A 17,641-nucleotide genomic window follows, 5' to 3' on the forward strand; every position below is an offset into this window, starting at 1 on the left:
AGGATTGCTGTGAGTTCAAAGCCACCCTGAGACTACAGAGTGGATTCCAGGTTAACCTGGGCCTGAGCGAGACCCTACCTCAAAAAAAGGGGGGTTTGGGCATGTATGTACCTCAGTGTTTGAATACTTGCCCAATACATGAAAGGCTCTGGGCTCAATCCCACAGTTGCTCTTTTTAAAAGTAGTTAAAGCTTTTTTTCGGCCAGAGCCGCCATCTTCCAGTACTTTGCCAAAATGACAAACACAAAGGGAAAGAGGAGAGGCACCCGGTACATGTTCTCTAGGCCTTTCAGAAAACATGGAGTTGTTCCATTGGCCACGTATATGCGAATCTACAAGAAGGGTGATATTGCAGACATCAAGGGAATGGGTACTGTCCAAAAAGGAATGCCTCATAAATGCTACCATGGGAAGACTGGAAGAGTCTACAATGTCACTCAGCATGCTGTTGGCATTGTTGTGAACAAGCAAGTCAAGGGCAAGATTCTTGCCAAGGGAATTAGTGTGCGTATCGAGCATATTAAGCACTCTAAGAGCCGAGACAGCTTCCTGAAAGGGGTGAAGGAAAATGACCAGAAGAAGAAGGAGGCCAAAGAGAAGGGAACCTGGGTGCAGCTGAAGCAGCAGCCCGCTCCGCCCAGAGACGCGCACTTTGTGAGGACTAATGGAGAAGAGCCGGAGCTGCTGGAGCCTGTTCCCTATGAGTTCATGGCTTAATAGATGTCCTAAATGAATCAGACCTAGATTGTCAAAATGCTTTTCTTCATTAAAATATGGTGTCCTCACTTTAAAAAAAACAAGTAGGTAAAGGCTGAGAGATGGCTCAGCAGTTAAAGGCACTGCTTACGAAGCCTAAAGGCCTGGGGTTCAATTCCCCAGTACCCACATAAAGCCAGATGCACAAAGCTGTTTATGCATCTGGAAATCATTTGCAGTGGGAAGAGGCTCTGGTGCACCCATTTTCTCTCTCCCTCTCTCATACTTAAAAAAAAAAAAAAAATCTTTAAAAAAAGCAGGTAGTGGGCTGAAGAAATGGCTCAAATTTTCCAGCAAAGCCAAAGGACCCAGGTTTGATTTCCCAGTACCCATGTAAAGCCAGATGTGAAATGTGGCACATGTGTTTGGAGTTCATTTACAGTGGCTCAAGTCTCTGGCATACCCATTCTCTCCCTTCCCTCCCTCTCTCTCTTTCTCTTGCCAAATACATAAATATTTTTTTTTTCAAAAAGCAGATAGAAACCAGGCATAATGAAATAATGGTGCATGCCTGTAATCCCAGCACTGGGGAGGAAAAGACAGGAGTGTAAGGCTAACTTTGTCTATATAGCAAGTTCCGGGATAGACTGGGCTACAAGAGACCTTGTCTTAGGGAAAAAAAAAAAAAAAAAAAGGAAGGCAGATTTTCTAGTTCTCAGTCCCTCCGTTCATGTAGTCTGTTGACCCCAGTCTCAGGGTTAATTGTTCCTTATCACCCACCTCACCCACATAACCTTTTAAAGTTATCAGCCTGACCCCTGAAGGTATTTGAACTTGCAAACCCTGTGTCTTACTTGGCACTGCTAGACTTTGGAGCCAACCTTGGGGTAAATATTTTTTCCCCATGTCAATGAGGATATATGAACACCTTGCAAATATGTCAATGATTAAAAAGGCTCTACCTCTAAACAGGTTCTTCTGGAAAATGCCAGGCCCTGGTACATGAAATTCCCTAAGTGGGCATATCCTGGAGCACCTGCACTTTGAATTCAGTTGCATGCCAGGTAATACATGCTTCTCATAAAGCAAATGCTTGGGGCCTGTCTTGGTGGTGCACTCCAGGACCCCAGCGCTCAGAAGGCAGAAGCAGAAGGGCCACTTGCAAGCCCGAGACCAGCTTATGTACAGAGCGAGGTGCAGGCCAGCCAGGGTTACTTTGAGCTACCTTGTTTCAAACAAACGAACCAAAGATGCTGGGCATGGTGCACACGTCTATAACCCTAGCACTTGGGAGGTTGAGGCAAGAAGACCAGGAGTTCAAAGCCAGCTTGTGGCTAAATAATAATTGGGCTGCATAAGAACCAATCTTAAATTAACTGATTAATTAATTTCTTTAAAGTGATGTTTGACTGGGCATGGTGGTACACGCCTTTAATCCCAGCACTCGGAAGACAGAAGTAGGAAGATCGCTGGGAGTTTGAGACCAGCCTGAGACTACATAGTTAATTCCAGGTCAGCCTGGACTAGAATGAGACTCTACCTCCAAAAAAATAAATAAATAAAATAAAGGCTGGGCATGATGTTGTATGCCTTTAATCCTAGCACTTGGGAGGCAGAAGTAGCAGAACCACCATGAGTTCAAGAGGCCACCCTGAGACTACATAATGAATTCCAGGTCAGCCTGGGCTAGAGTGAGACTCTACCTCAAAGAAACAAACAAAAAAAGATGAGACTGGAGAGATGGCATAGCAGTTAAGGCACTTGCCTGCAAAGCCTATGGACCCATGTTCTATTCCCCAGGACCCGTGTAAGCCAGATGCACAAAGTGGTGCATGTGTTTGGAGTTCATTTGCAGTGACTACAGGCCCTGGTGCACCCATTCTCTCTCTCTCTCTCTCTCTCTCTCTCTCTCTCTCTCTCTGTCTCAAATATATAAATAAAAATAAAATATTTTTAAAAAGAGAAAGCTTGGGCTGGGGAGATAGCTCTAGTAAACAATTATGTGCCAGCATCTATGAGACAGTAGATTCAATCTCCAGCACTAGGAAAAAAAAAAATACTTAACACATCACATGGTAGTTAGATACATTTAGCTTAAATGACTTCTAGTCTGACTTTTATATTTATGACAATTAGTAACCTCAATGGTGATGAACTTGGATACAAACTTTCTCATCATTTCAAGCTTGGGGATTCATTTAATGAAAGACTCATTTAGATTTCAAAATAACCTTTGACCCTTTCTAATAGCTTTAATCTAGTTCGCCACATTATTTTACTATAGTACACCTTGGTGTCCTTTAGGAGTATTTTCTTGCTTCCTGACCATGTGATTTGTTTGGACCCACAAAATGTGAGCTTTGTGAGGCATGTTACTTCAGAGGCAAAGCTCCAAGAGCTAGCTGACTTGCCTGGGCTCCATCTTTCCTCACTGCCACGTGGACAGCCGGCCCTGGAAGGAAGGTGGCGTGCAGCAAAGTGTCAGCTGGCTACTGATGAACACAATGGCTGGGGAGAAATGACCCTTTGCTGTTACACGCACTGAGATGTTGGAATCATCTAGTTTGGTTTTGTCTGCCTGGTTTCTTTCCCTTTTCTTTTCTCTCCTCTCCTCTTCTCTTCCCTTCCCTCCCCTCCCCCACCCCTCCCCTCTTTTCTTTTCTCCAAGGTAGGGTCTTGCTGTAGTCCAGGCTGACCTGGAATTCACTCTGTAATCTCAGACTGGCCTTGAACTCACAGCACTCCTCCTACCTTGGCAGCCCTACTGCTGGGATAAAAGGCATGTGCCACCATGCCAGGCTGCTTTTTTGCTTTTTAGCTGCTGCTGTTGCTTCTTCTTTTAATGAGAGAGAGAGCACACACATGCGTGTTTGCACGCGTGCATGCACAGAAGAGAGAACTGGCATGCTAGGTCCTCCGACCACTGCAACTGAACTCCAGACACATGTGTCACCTTGTGTGTCTGGTTAACGTGGGATCTGAAGAGTCCTTAGGCTTTGCAGGCAAGCACCTTAACCACTAAGCCATCTCTCCAGCTCTGTTTTTGTTTTTTTTTTCAATATTTTATTATTTATTTATTTGACAGAGAAAGAGGGAGAGAGAGAGAGGGAGAGAGAGAATGGGCACACCAGGGCCTCTAGCCACTGCAAACGAACTCCAAATGTGTGCGCCCCCTTGTGGATCTGGCTTACGTGAGTCCTGGGGAATCGAACGTAGGTCCTTAGGCTTTGCAGGCGAATGCCTTAACTGCTAAGCCATCCCTCCAGCCCCAGCCCTGTTTTTCTTTTCTTTTGTTTGTTTGGTTTTTCAAGGTAGGGTTCACTCTAGCCCAGGCTGACCTGAAATTCACTATGGAGTCTCAGGGTAGTCTTGAACTCATGGCAATCCTCCTACCTCTCTACCTCTAGAGTGCTGGGATTAAACGCATGCACCACCATGCCCAGCTCCAGTTTGTTTGTTTTTTTAAGAAAAAAAACCCAACATTTTTTGTGCAAGCATGTGTGTGATGTTGTGTGTGTGTGTGTGTGTGTGTGATATGCATATGCTCCTATGGAGCCCATGCTGAGGTCTGAGATGGGCTGTGTCTGCTTGCAGCACCCTGCTGTGAACGTGGGATCCCTCTCCACCACTCTTCCTAGCTGGTTGTGACTTGAGCCAGGGTTCCTTATTGATCCCAGAGCTTGCTGTTTTCATCTAGTCTCTGCTTCCTCACAGAACTGGGAACGCGGACATCCATGGCCACGCCCGCCCGCGAGCAGCACCTCGGGGCGCTTGCACAGGAGGTGCTCTTAACCACTAAGCCATCTGCAAGTCCTTTTGAAACATTTTTAGAAACAGCTTTTATTTTTATGTATGTATTAGAGAGAGAGAGTCAGAGAGAAAGAAGCAGGTAAAGAGAGAATGGGCACACCAGGGCCTCCTGCAACTGCAAACAAACTCTAGACACATGTGCTACTTTTTACATCTGGCTATGTGAGTGCTGGGGAACTGAACCCAGGCTGTGCGGTGTTATGAGAAAGAGCCTTTAACTGCTGAGTCATCTCTCCAGTCCTTAAAACTTAAAAAGAAATTTAAAAAGCCAGGCGTGATGGCACATGCCTTTAATCTCAGCACATGGGAGGTAGAGGTAGGAGGATCTCTGTGAGTTTGAGGCCACCCTGAGACTACATAGTGAATTCCAGGTTAGCCCAGGCTAGAGTGAAACATTACCTTGAAAAACAAACCAAAAAATATATTTATTTATTTATTGAAGAGAGAGAGAAAGGCAGATAGCCAGGCATGGTGGTGCATGCCTTTTCTTTGTGGTTGGGTCTCACTCTAGTCCACACTGACCTGGAATTCACTATGTAGTCTCAGGCTGGCCTCGAATTCACAGCGATCCTCCTACCTTTACCTCCCTACTGCTGGGATAAAAGGCTGACACAGGAGGATTGCTGTGAGTTCGAGGACACCCTGAGACTAGACTACATAGTGAATTTCAGGTCAGCCTGGATTATAGTGAGAGACCACCATACCTCAAAAAAAGGAAAAAGGAGGAGGAGGAGAAGGAAGAAGAAGAAGAGGAGAAGAAACTCCTTGACATGTCAAGAAGGACCAATAAGATGAGGAGGGGCCAGATGTGGTGGTGGCACACGCCTTTAATGCCAACACTCAGCAGGCTAAGGAAGAAGATCACCATGAATTTGAGGCCACCCTGAGACTACATAGTGAATTTCAGGTCAGCCTGGGCTACAGCGAGACCATACCTTGAATAAAGAAAAACAAAATAGAAGGGCTGGAGAGATTGCTCAGTGGTTAAGGCACTTGCTTGAGAAGCTTAAGGACCCCGGTTTGATTCCCCAGTACCCATGTAAGCCATATGAACAAGGTGGCACATGTGTCTGGAGTTTGTTTGCAGTGGCTAGAGGCCCTGCCATGCCCACTCTCTCTCTTCATCTATCTGTCTCTCTCTCTCAAATAAATAAATAAATAAAATCATTAAAAAGTATAGAAAATGGGCTGAAGGGATGGCTTAGCAGTTAAGGCACTTGCTTGCAAAGCCAAAGAACCCAGGTTCAATTCCCTAGGACCCACATTAGCCAGATGCACTAGGGAGCACATGCGTCTGGAGTTCATTTGCAGTGGCTGAAGGCCCTAGCATGCCCATTCTCTCTCTCTCCCTCCCTCCCTTCCTCCCTCTTTCCTCCCCCTCCCTCTTTCTCTGTCAAATAAATAAATAAAAATAAAATATTTTTTTTTATTTATTTGAGAGCAACAGACAGAGAAGGAGGCAGAGAGAGAGAGAGAGAGAGAGAGAGAGAGAGAGAGAGAGAGAATGGGCATGCCAGGGCTACCAGCCACTGCAAACGAACTCCAGACGCGTGCGCCCCCTTGTGCATCTGGCTAACATGGGACCTGGGGAACCGAGCCTCGAACCGGGGTCCTTAGGCTTCACAGGCAAGCGCTTAACCGCTAAGCCATCTCTCCAGCCCAAAAATAAAATATTTTTAAAAAATAAAAATAAAACTATAGAAAAAGATGAGGAGGGCTGGGGAGATAGCTCAGCAATTAAAGGTACTTGCTCCCAAAACCTGCCAGGTCCAGGTTTTTATTCCCCATGATTCTCCAGTGCCCACATAAAGCCAGATACACAAAGTGGAGTGTTCATCCCCTAGTATGTGTGCCATGGCTAGAGGCCCTGGCACACCCATTCCCTCTCTCTCTTCCTCTCCTTGAAAATAAATAAATAAAATATTAAAAGGTGAGGAGCGGGATCCATCATTTGCTTAAGGGAAGAAAAGTAGCAAGTAAACCCTATAAAACCCAGATCTGCCTATCATTTGTTGGTAATAAATCTGTTACCTTTGGGCTGGGGAGACAGCTTAGTGGTTAAAACGCTTGCCTACAAAGCCAAAGGACCCATGTTCAATTCCCCAGGACCCATGTAAACCAGATGCACATGGTGATGCATGCATCTGGTGTTCACTTATGCATCCTTTCTTTCTCTCACTCTGCTTCCCCCCCCGCCTCAAATAAAGAAATGGATAAAAATAAAATATAAAAAAATAAATCTGTTACCTTTATTTTCTCTTCAAACTTCTGTCTATCCCAGAGAACTGTCTGTCCTGGGGTGTCCAATTCTTTGTTCACACTAAAGAATAAACCCAAAACTCCGAGACCACTAGATAGTACCAGTGGGCCCTGGCAACACTCTGAACCCATTCTTCTTTTCAACTAGTTCCTTTCTTTTTCTTCTTTTTTTTTTTGGACTTTGAAGGTAGGGTCTCACTCTAGCCCAGGCTGACTTGGAATTCACTATGTAGTCTCAGGGTGGCCTCAAATTCACAGCGATCCTTCAACCTCTGCCTCCTGAGTGCTGGGGTTAAATGCATGCCCACCATGCCTGGCTTCCCTTTCTTCTTTTTATTTATTTATTATTATTATTATTACTATTATTATTATTATTTTGGCTTTTCGAGGTAGGGGCTCACTCTAGCCCAGGCTGACCTGAAATTCATTACATAGTCTCAGGGTGGCCTTGAATTCACAGCAATCCTACCTCTGCCTCTCAAGTGCATGCACCACCACGCCTGGCCCCCTTTTCTTCTTTTTTTTTTTTAAATTTTTAAATTTTTATTAACATTTTCCATGATTATAAAAAAAATCCCATGGTAATTCCCTCCCTCCCCACCCCCACACTTTCCCCTTTGAAATTCCTTTTTCTTCTTTTTTAAAAAATGTTTTTATTTAGTTGGGTATGGTGGCTCACGTCTTTAATCCCAGCACTTGGGAGGCAGAGGTAGGAGGATCCTCATAAGTTCAAGGCCACCTTGAGACTAGTGAATTCCAGGTCAACCTGGACTAGAGTGAGACACTACCTCAAAAAACAAAGCCAAACAAAACAAAAGGGGGGGGGGCTATGGAACTAAATAGAGAGTTCTCATTGGAAGAAATACAGATGGCATATAAACATCTAAAAAAGTGTTCTATATCCTTAGCCATCAGGGCAATGTAAACTAAAACTATTTTGAGATTCCATCTCACTCCTGTCAGAATGGCTACCATCAAGAAAACAGATGACATAGGCTGGAGAGATGGCTTAGCGGTTAAGCGCTTGCCTGTGAAGCCTAAAGACCCCGGTTCAAGGCTTGGTTCCCCAGGTCCCACGTTAGCCAGATGCACAAGGGGGCACACGCATCTGGAGTTTGTTTGCAGTGGCTGGAGGCCCTAGCGCGCCCGTTCTCTCTCTCTCCCTCTATCTGTCTTTCTCTCTGTCTGTCGCTCTCAAATAAATAAATAAATTAATTAAAAAAAAACAGATGACAATAAATGTTAGTGAGGATGCGGAAAAGGGGAACCCTTCTACAGTGTTGGTGAAAATATAATAATCTGGTATAACTATTGTGGAAATCAGTGTGGAGGTTCTTGAGAGAGCTAAAAATAGATTGACCATATGATCCAGCATATATACACTCCTAGGCATATATCCTAATGACTCTTCTCACTACCTTAGAGATACTTGTACAGCCATGTTTATTGCTGCTCTATTCACAATAGCTAGAAAATGTAACCAGCCTAGATGTCCCTCAACAGATGAATAGATAATAAAGGTGTGGTATATCTACACAATGGAGTTCTAATCACTGGTAGAGAAAAATGAAATTTGCTAGGAAATGGATGGATCTGGAAAGGATTATACTAAGTGAGGCAACCCAGGGCCAGAAAGCCAAACATCACATAGTCTTTCTCATATGTGGATCCCAGCCACAAATGTTTAGATTTGTGTGTGAGCTGGAACCAAAAAATCTGTAGCAAAGGCCAGTAGCTGGAAAAAGGCTATAAGGGAAGGAAGAGGAGGAAGGACTTTAGGGGATGGTATTGTATGTATGTAAGTAGAAGAACAGATTACAGGGAGTGGAATGGCCTAACTGAGGCCAGGGGAAGAGATTGAGTAAGAGAAGGGTGGGGGAGGATCATTCAAAATTCAAGATATTCTGAATAAGATGTATGAAAGCCTGCTTCTTTGGATAACAATACATCCAGAAGCCATAGATTGCTACTAGAAAATTTTCAGTGCCTTGGGACACCTTGGTGAGTTGTTGGCCAGGGAGATCCCTGCTGCCTCCAAAATATTACAGGCTTTTGCCAAGGACCTTGGTTTTCCACAAGTAACAAATGGTAAGACCCTATTGCTAAAGACTTCACATGCGTGGGCAGCAAGATCACTGAAAAATCAAGCTGGTACGGAGCTGAAAACCTTCTCCCTATAGACCAGCCAACTGTAAACTGGGAAAAGATACACTGCATGGAGCCCTATGGGAGACAGAAGTCATCACCAGTGAAAACAGTGGACACTGGAAGTGTGGCCAGCCAGGCCAAATGACCAAACAGATACAATAGTGGCATGTCTGCACTGGGGGAAACCAACTGTTCTCTAATTGGACTGGAGGCCCGCTTTATGGGAGGGAGTACATGCCTGGTACTGAAAACCTAATCAAAAGCCTATGGCAGGGGAGGTCATGTGCCTTAGGGGTATAAAGCCTGCTCTTGCCTGGCTAAATGCATATATTATGCTCACCAAACTTCCCTGAAAGCACTACAGTTAATGTTCATATTCATATATTAATGCTACTCTCATTTTTGGTTAGAGAAACTTCTCTTTTCAGATGGTGGTGACCACTGGAATGACCCAAAAGGCAAGATAGTGCTGAGAAGAAGTGACGGAGGAGCGCTCAGCACTGAAACATCTCAGTCACACCCTCCAAGGCTCAGGGTCCATTGCAGAAGAGGTGGTGGAAAGAATGTAAGAGCCAAAGGAAGGGTACCACTCCTTACAATGCAACTGTCCAGACAGAAATTGGCCTCCGTACCCATGACCTCACAGTACCTAGCAATACCTCACAAGACCCTCATAATAGGAGAAAAGATGATGACATTAAAATAAAAGGGAAACTAACGGAGAGAGGGAGAGGATAGGATGGAAAGCGGAGTTGTGAAGGGGAAAATGGAGGAGGGGAGGGAAATATGGTTTAATTGTCTGTAAGTATAGAAGTTGTCAGTTAAAATTTTTTTTAAATTAATCAATTTAAATAAAATCTGGGTTCAGCAGCACATGCCTTTAATCCCAGCACTTGGGCGGCAGAGGTAGGAGAATTGCCGAGAGTTCGAGGCCACCCTGAGACTACATAGTGAATTCCAGGTCAGCCTGGGCTAGAGTGAGACCCTGCCTCAAAAAACCAAAAACTAAAATTAAAAATAAAAGAAGTAAGGGCCAGAGAGCCTGAGTGACTAACTCGGTGCCTTACAGCAAAGCAGAGCTGGAAGAACACAGTAACACGCAGCCCAGAACTTGAACAAAAGCCAAAACTCTGCCCTACAGTCCATACTTGACTTTCTGCCTGTTTTTGTACAGCCTAAGAGCTAAGAATGACCATTACTTTTTTTTATTATTTATTTATGAGAGAGAGAGAGAGAGAAAGAGAGAGAGAATGAGCGTGCCAGGGCCTCTAGCCACTGCAAACAAACTCCAGACTCATGTGCCACCTTGTGCATCTGGTTTATGTGGATCCTAGAGAATTGAACCTAGGTCCTTTGGCATTGTAGGTAAGCGCCTTAACCACTAAGCCATCTCTCCAGTCCATGAACATTACATTTTTTTAATTTTTATTTATTTATTTAATAGCAACACAGAGAGAAAGAGGCAGAGAGAGAGAGAGAGAGAGAGAGAGAGAGAGAGAGAGAGAGAGAGAATGGGCATGCCAGGGCCTCCAGCCACTGCAAATGAACTCCAGATGTGCGTACCCCCTTGTGCATCTGACTAACGTGGGTCCTGGGGAATCGAGCCTCGAACCAGGGTCCTTAGGCTTCACAGTCAAGGGCTTAACTGCTAAGCCATCTCTCCAGTCCAACCATTACATTTTAATATTTATTTATTTATTTTATTTTATTTTATTTTTTTTTTGAGGTAGGGTCCCACTCTAGCTCAGGCTGACCTAAAATTCACGAGGTGGACTTGAACTCACTGTGATCCTCCTACCTCTGCCTCCTGAGTGCTGGGATTAAAGGTGTGCACCACCTCAACCAGCTGCATTTTAATATTTATTTGTTTGAGAGAGAGATAAAAGCAGATAGAGAATGGGCATGCCAGGGCCTCCAGCCACCACAAATAAACTCCAGACACACGCGCCACCTTGTGTATCTGGCTTACATGGGTACTAGGGAATTGAACCTAGGTCCTTAGGCTTCACAGGCAAGCACCTTAACCACTAACCCATCTCTCTAGCCCGACCATTGCATTTTATTTTTTTTAATTTTTGGGGGTTTTTTTGGGGGGGGTATTCGAGGTAGGGTCTCACTCCACCCTAGGCTGACCTGGAATTCACTATGGAGTCTCAGGGTGGCTTTGAACTCACGGTGATCCTCCTACCTCTGCCTCTGGAGTGCTGGGATTAAAATGACTGCAGGGTGTGGTGGTGCACAACTTTAATCCCAGCACTGGGCGGGGAGGCAGAGGTAGAAGGATCACCATGAATTCAAGGCCACCCTGCGACTACATACTGGATTCCAGGTCAGCCTGGGATAGAGGAAGACCCTACCTTTGGGGAGGAAAAAAAAGGTAAAAGAATAATATGTCATAATATATGAAAAATATATGAAACAAAAAATGCTTATAAATAAAGTTTGGGGCTGAAGAGATGGCTCAATGGTTAAAGCACTTGCCTGCAAAGGTTAAGGACCTAGGTTCAATTTCCCAATAACCACATAAGCCAGATGCACAAGAGGTGCATGCATCTGGAGTTTGTTTGCAGTGGCTAGAGACCCTGGCATACCTATTCTCTTTCTCCCTCTGCCTCTCTCTCTTTCAAATAAGAAAATAAATAAAATATCTTTTAAATAAGGTTTTAGTGACACACTGATTTGCTACGGCAACTTTTACACTTTTCTGTGTGGTTTTTCGAGGTAGGGTCTCACTCTAGCTCAGGCTGACCTGGAATTCACGCTGTAGTCTCAGGGTGGCCTTGAACTCATAGCAATCCTCCTACCTCTGCCTCCTGAGTGCTGAAATTAAAGGCGTGCGCCACCACACCCAGCTTAGCTTTTACACTTTTTACAGAGGCAGAGTTGAGTAGTTGTAATAGACTGTAAGTGGCTTGCAAAGTCTCAGCTATTTACTCTTGGCCCATTATGGAAAAAGCTTGCTCACTTCTGGTCTGGAGTTTTCAGCACTGTCTTCTTAGCGGAGGTCAGGTTTGACTCTGAGGTCAGCACGGGCTGTGTGAGGCTGAGTGGAGAGGGGAGTCAGGAAGCCTTTGGCCAGAAACCAAGGGCAAGATCAGGGTCAGCTCTGAGGTGTGCAGAAGACAGGACAAGCCTTTAGTCGAGCACTCGGGAGGCAGAGGTAAGAGGACCGCTGTGAGTTAGAAGCCAGTCTGAGACTACATTGTGAATTCCAGGTCAGCCTGGGCTAGAAGGAGACCCTACCTCGAAAAAGCATAAGACAAACCAAAGGAAGGCTAGTTTAGCAGTTAAAGTGCTTGCTTGCAAAGCCAAAGGTTCGATTCCCCAGGACCCACGTTAGCCAGATGCACATGGGGGCACACGTATCTGGAGGTCGTTTGCAGTGGCTGGAGACCCTGGTGTACCCATTCTCTCCTCCCCACCTCTTTCTCTGTCAAATAAATAAATAAATACATAAAAAATATTTTTTAAAAACACAGAAAGGGCAGACTTAATGTAAGGTATTCTGTGGCAATGACAGCATTAAGTACAGCTTCCAGAGACTCTCCTACTTTTCTAACCACTGTTCTGAGCATTGTGGGGATAATAAACTTCTAGGTCACCTCCCAAGAGGCTTACAGTGCTGTCACAAATCAATATGCGCACTGTGAATTAGGTGAACACTGGTAATTATAGCTGACACTGCCAACTTCTCCCCAGCTCCTCTCTTTTCTCCTGTTATATTAGCTAACGCTTAATGAATACTCCTGGCACCATTGCCAAGGGTATTGTAAGCACCATTTCCTCTATGAAATGGATTTTAGTATTGTTCCCATTTGTGGATGAGGAAACAGAGGCTTAGTGAGACTAATGTCACATAGCTGGGAAATGGGTGAGGTCAAGGTTCAAACTTGGGTTGGCCGAATTTTATTTTATTCTTCGCAGTTCTAGGAATGGAACCTAGGACCTCTGCACGCTACGCAAGTGCTCGACCGCTGAGCTGCATTCCCAGTCCTGCCTCAGTTTAAAATGTGTTCTTACATAGCACGTTACATTTCCAGTGACTGGAGTTAGGTATAATATAGTCCATGTAATGTCTGCAAGAGTGCTATAGGATCCAACCAAGGAAAGGGAAATCATTCTGGAAAGTCCTTGAAACATGAGGTCAAGGCCAGCCTGACTATAGAGTAAATTCCAGGCCTGTATTCCTAGCTATTTATTTATTTATTTATTTATTTAAGAGTGACAGACAGAGAGAGAAAGAGGCAGATAGAGAGAGAGAGAATGGGTGCGCCAGGGCTTCCAGCCACTGCAAACAAACTCCAGAAGCGTGCGCCCCCTTGTGCATCTGGCTAACGTGGGTCCTGGGGAATCGAGCCTTGAACTGGGGTCCTCAGGCTTCACAGGCAAGCGCTTAACCACTAAGCCATCTCTCCAGCCCTAATCCTAGCTCTTGAGAGGTGGTGCACTATAGGAGGATTGCTGTGAGTTCAAGGCCATGCTGGAACTACAGAGTGAGTTTCAGGTCAGCCCCTACCTTGAAAAAAAAAAAAAAAGCTGGGTGTGTGGCATATGCCTTTAATCCCAGCACTCAGGAGGCTGAGAGGCTGAGGTAGGAGGATCGCTGTAAGAATGAGGCCACGCTGAGACTCCAGAGTGAATTCTAGGTCAGCCTGGGCTAGACCAAGACCCTACCTCAAAACAAATAAGAGCTGGAAAGATGGCTTAGAGGTTAAGGCGTTTGCCTGCAAAGCCAAAGGATCCTGGTTTGATTCTCCAGGACCCACGTAAGCCAACTGCACAAGAGGGCACACGCATTTGGAGTTCATTTTCAGTGGCTGGAGGCCCTGGCGTGCCCATTCTCTCTGTCTCTCAAATACATAAAAATAAAAATATAAAAAAAAAAAAACACAAAAAAACAAGAGGGTGGGAGAGAGCATAAGACCTCTTGGGTGGGTCTGAGAGGGCATTTCCAAGAAGGCTTGCAGGAGGCAGACCTTTTGCCAGAGTGGGTGGCCCTTACAATGTCAGACTATATGTAGAGAAACTCCAGGAGACCCCAGTGCTTTCTCCCCGGCCGCTGTGCTGTTTGCGTGTGTGTGTGTGTGTGTGTGTGTGTGTGTGCGCGTGCATCTAGCATGTTGCTGTTATTCTTCTCAGACATGGGACCCAGCCTTGTCAGCTTTCCAAAGTGCATTAAAGTCCAGTGACTCTCCAGGAATCCTCCAGGCCTTCAGGGCCAGACTGGGACTGCTGAGGCACAACACAGGCCTCCTGGATCAAGCAGCTAACCTGTTTTCCTACTGTCCAGCGTGCAGACAGCTCCTGACAGACTGCCCACCCAGTGGTCTGTGAGCTCATCTCATAAATGTCCTTTGTAGCACATATTCATCCTGCGGGCTCTGCTCCTCTGGAGAGCCCTGATGACTACAGGCCTCTCAGCTTCTCCATCACAGACGCCCTGAATTGAACTCACGTTTCTGTTGAGACAGGATCTCTCTATATAGTCGAGGTGATCCTCCCGATCCAGCCTCCTGAGTGCAGGGATTGCAGGCATGTGCCCCACATCCTGCCGCATGTTAGTGTTTTGTCATTTATTTAATTTGTTAGGCTTCCAAGTATACGTTCTTTTATTATATTTATTTATTTATTTGAGAGGCAGAGAGAGAGAGGCAGGACCTTCAGCAGTCACCCTGTGCGTCTGCCTTACGTAGCCTTGGGGAATGAAACGTGGGTGCTTTGGTTTTGCAGGCAAGCGCCTGAACTGCTAAGCCATCTCCCCAGCCCTGTGCGTCCTTTTGAACACAAAGTTCCCCTCCTACAAACAAATGTGGGCAGTTGTTAACTGGTCCAGTGATCCAAATCCCCTGTCACTCTTTTCAACATAAGACAAACCGACCCGTAGCATTTCATGGGCTAAGGTTCGCTTCCTCCCTGACGGGTCCTCTGTTTAAGAGCATTCTGCAAAGACTCTGGGTCCCTCTGGACCGATGACATCACCTAGCAGGAATGCTCAGGAGGAGGGAGGAAAAGAGGCGCTGACCCCTGCTTCTCAGTTCCCGGAAATGAGGCCCGCTCCTCTTGCTATCTTGCTTCCCAACTTCCTTCCTGTGCGTTCTCCATGCACATCCTCCGCTTTCCCGGGCATCCACTGGCCTCTCCCCCCGCCCCCAAGGGGACCTTCTCTCCTACCCCATCCCTCCTGTCCCCTGCGAGGCTTCCACTCCCAGGAAGGGCCCTGCCCACCACCCACTGTCAGCAGAGTTCTGATCCCTGCAGTGAGCCGCTGGCCAGGATGACCCCAATCCCTTTCAGTGAACTTTCTAGAGAGACAGGTTGTCACCAGACAGTGCTTGGGAACGCGCACAACAGGAGGTCTCATTGGGAAGTCAGCTAAAATAGCTAGCTGATCTGATTTTCCCCGTGGGAGGAGAGTGAGAGGGCCGAGGGGTAGGGAGGGCTGATCGGTTTCTCCGGGGACCACGTTCTCTTCTCTGGGGGCCTCTTTTCCTTCCGGCTTATCCCTGCTCTTCCTCACTCCTCACTCCACAAAAGTCCTTAAGGGATTGAAATAGACCTGAGAGCCCAACAGTGGTGACTCACGCCTGTAATGCCAGCATCCTGGAAGTAGGTGGAATGTCACAAGTTCCAGGCCAGCCTCTAGTCTACATATTGAGTTCAAGACAGGCCAGGGCTTCAATGAGATCCTGTCTGAGAAAGAGAGAGAGAGACTGAGAATTAGTTACTTCTATGATGATGTGACCAAACACCTGCCCAGAAGCAGTTTAAGGAAGGAAGGGGTTATTTCAGTTTACAGTTCAAGGTTGCAGTCTACCATGGGGTTAGGCATGGCCGCAGGAACATAAAAGAACAGCTGGTCAGGGCTGGAGAGATGGCTTAGCGGTTAAGCGCTTGCCTGTGAAGCCTAAGGACCCCGGTTCGAGGCTCCGTTCCCCAGGTCCCACGTTAGCCAGATGCACAAGGGGGCGCACGCGTCTGGAGTTCGTTTGCAGAGGCTGGAAGCCCTGGCGCGCCCATTCTCTCTCTCCCCCTCTATCTGTCTTTCTCTCTGTGTCTGTCGCTCTCAAATAAATAAATAAATAATTTAAAAAAAAAAAAAAAAGAACAGCTGGTCATATTTGTCTGCAATAAGGAAGTGGAGAGCAAGTTGCCTGAATCACTTTCCTTTTTTTTCAGCCTAGGATCCCCAGGCCATGGAATGATGCCACCCACAGTTAGGAGGGTGGGTCTTCCTACCTCAAGTAGCCTAATCTAGAAACTCTCTCACAAACAAACCCAGAGCCCATCAAGTTGACAGAATTAACCATGAATGAAAGGAAAGGAAAGAAGGGTAGAAGAAACAGACATGTTAACAGAGGAATTTCTCACCTGAGTTGTTCCTTCCGAGCTTAGCTTTAACACCCTTTATAATAGGAAACTCAGTTCTTCTTACTAAGGCTGGCTGGGTGGTCCTTTCTCCTCTCTCTGAAGTGTACTGAGACCTGACTCCTCTCTCCATTCCTTTCTGCCTCATTCTCTATAATAGACACTTCAAGGGGCTTGCTTTTCTTTTTTTTGCCCATGCTTGCTGTCTCTAAAAATTTTCTAGACTCTACCAGTGGAGACACACACGTGAAATTCCTGTACTAAAAAGGCTGAGGCAGGAGAATTGTGAGTTGGAAGCCAGCCTGGGTTTCACAGCAAGGTCTTGTTTCAAAAGAAAAAAAAATACTTTTTTTAAAAATTCCAGAATTTTGTTAGCTGCTTTATTATTATAATTTATTTATGAGAGAGAGAGAGAGAGAGAGAGAGAGAATGGGCACACCAGGGCCTCCACCCAATGCAAACAAACTCCAGACGCACATGTACTGCAGAGTGTATATGGCTACCATGGGTCTGGAGAGTCAAACCTGGGTCCTTAGATGTCATAGGCACCTGCCTTAACTGCTGAGCCATCTCTCCAGCCCAACAAATAAATTTTATACAGCCAGGCATGGCGGCACATGCCTTTAATTCCAGCAGAGGTAGGAGGATCACCGTTGGTGGTTCAAGGCCACCCTGGGACTATAGTGAATTACAGGTCAGCCTGGGCTAGAGTGAGACCCTACAGAAAATTTTCTAAACAGGCACACACTGTTCTGGGATGGGCCCGCCAAAGCCATGCCTGAACATGTAACCTTGCTCACATGGCCTTATAAATTGGGCCAGAGTGTGCATGACTCACACCAGGATCCAGCAGACTTTCTATTCTGGACTTTGGAATTGGGCTTTGGATGCTAGTTGCAGCCCAAGCTGGTCTCATGAACGCAGGAAACGCAGCTAGGGCTTTGCCACACAAATCACTGCAAACTGGTCAGCTGAAAAAGAGTGATGAAGGATGCAGGGATGAGAGAAGCCGAGATGAGGCAGGAGAGCAGCGCCACTTAGCACTGGACAGCTGTTTGCTTCCTACTTCCCAGCCTTCAGGTGTAGTTGCCTTTTGGATCCTTAAGACTCACAGTGATGGGGTTGGGAGAAGGCTCAGGGGCTAAAGGTGCTTGTTAGCAAAGGTTGTCTGTCCAGCACCCATATAAAGCTGAACATGGAAAATGGTTCATGTATCTGGTGTTCTCTTACTGCTGCAAGAGACTTGATGTGCCCATAGTTATGCACGCATGCATGCACACATGCATGATTATAAAAAATATCTCATGGTAATACCCTCCTTCCCCCCACTTTTCCCTTTGAAACTCCACTCTCCATCATTTCC

The 17,641-nt window shown here is 45.9% G+C and overlaps 1 protein-coding gene across 1 annotated transcript; it reads left to right on the top strand.

Moving 5' to 3' along the window:
• The first annotated feature begins 209 nt into the window (after positions 1-209).
• LOC101601757 (60S ribosomal protein L21-like) lies at positions 210-739 on the top strand. The gene has a single exon (XM_045155132.1). It carries the CDS (start codon positions 235-237, stop codon positions 715-717), a length of 483 nt encoding a protein of 160 aa, XP_045011067.1. The 5' UTR covers positions 210-234; the 3' UTR covers positions 718-739.
• The last annotated feature ends 16,902 nt before the right edge of the window (positions 740-17,641 follow it).

The sequence above is a fragment of the Jaculus jaculus genome, chromosome 7, assembly GCF_020740685.1.
Source record: "Jaculus jaculus isolate mJacJac1 chromosome 7, mJacJac1.mat.Y.cur, whole genome shotgun sequence".
NCBI classification, from domain to species: domain Eukaryota; kingdom Metazoa; phylum Chordata; class Mammalia; order Rodentia; family Dipodidae; genus Jaculus; species Jaculus jaculus.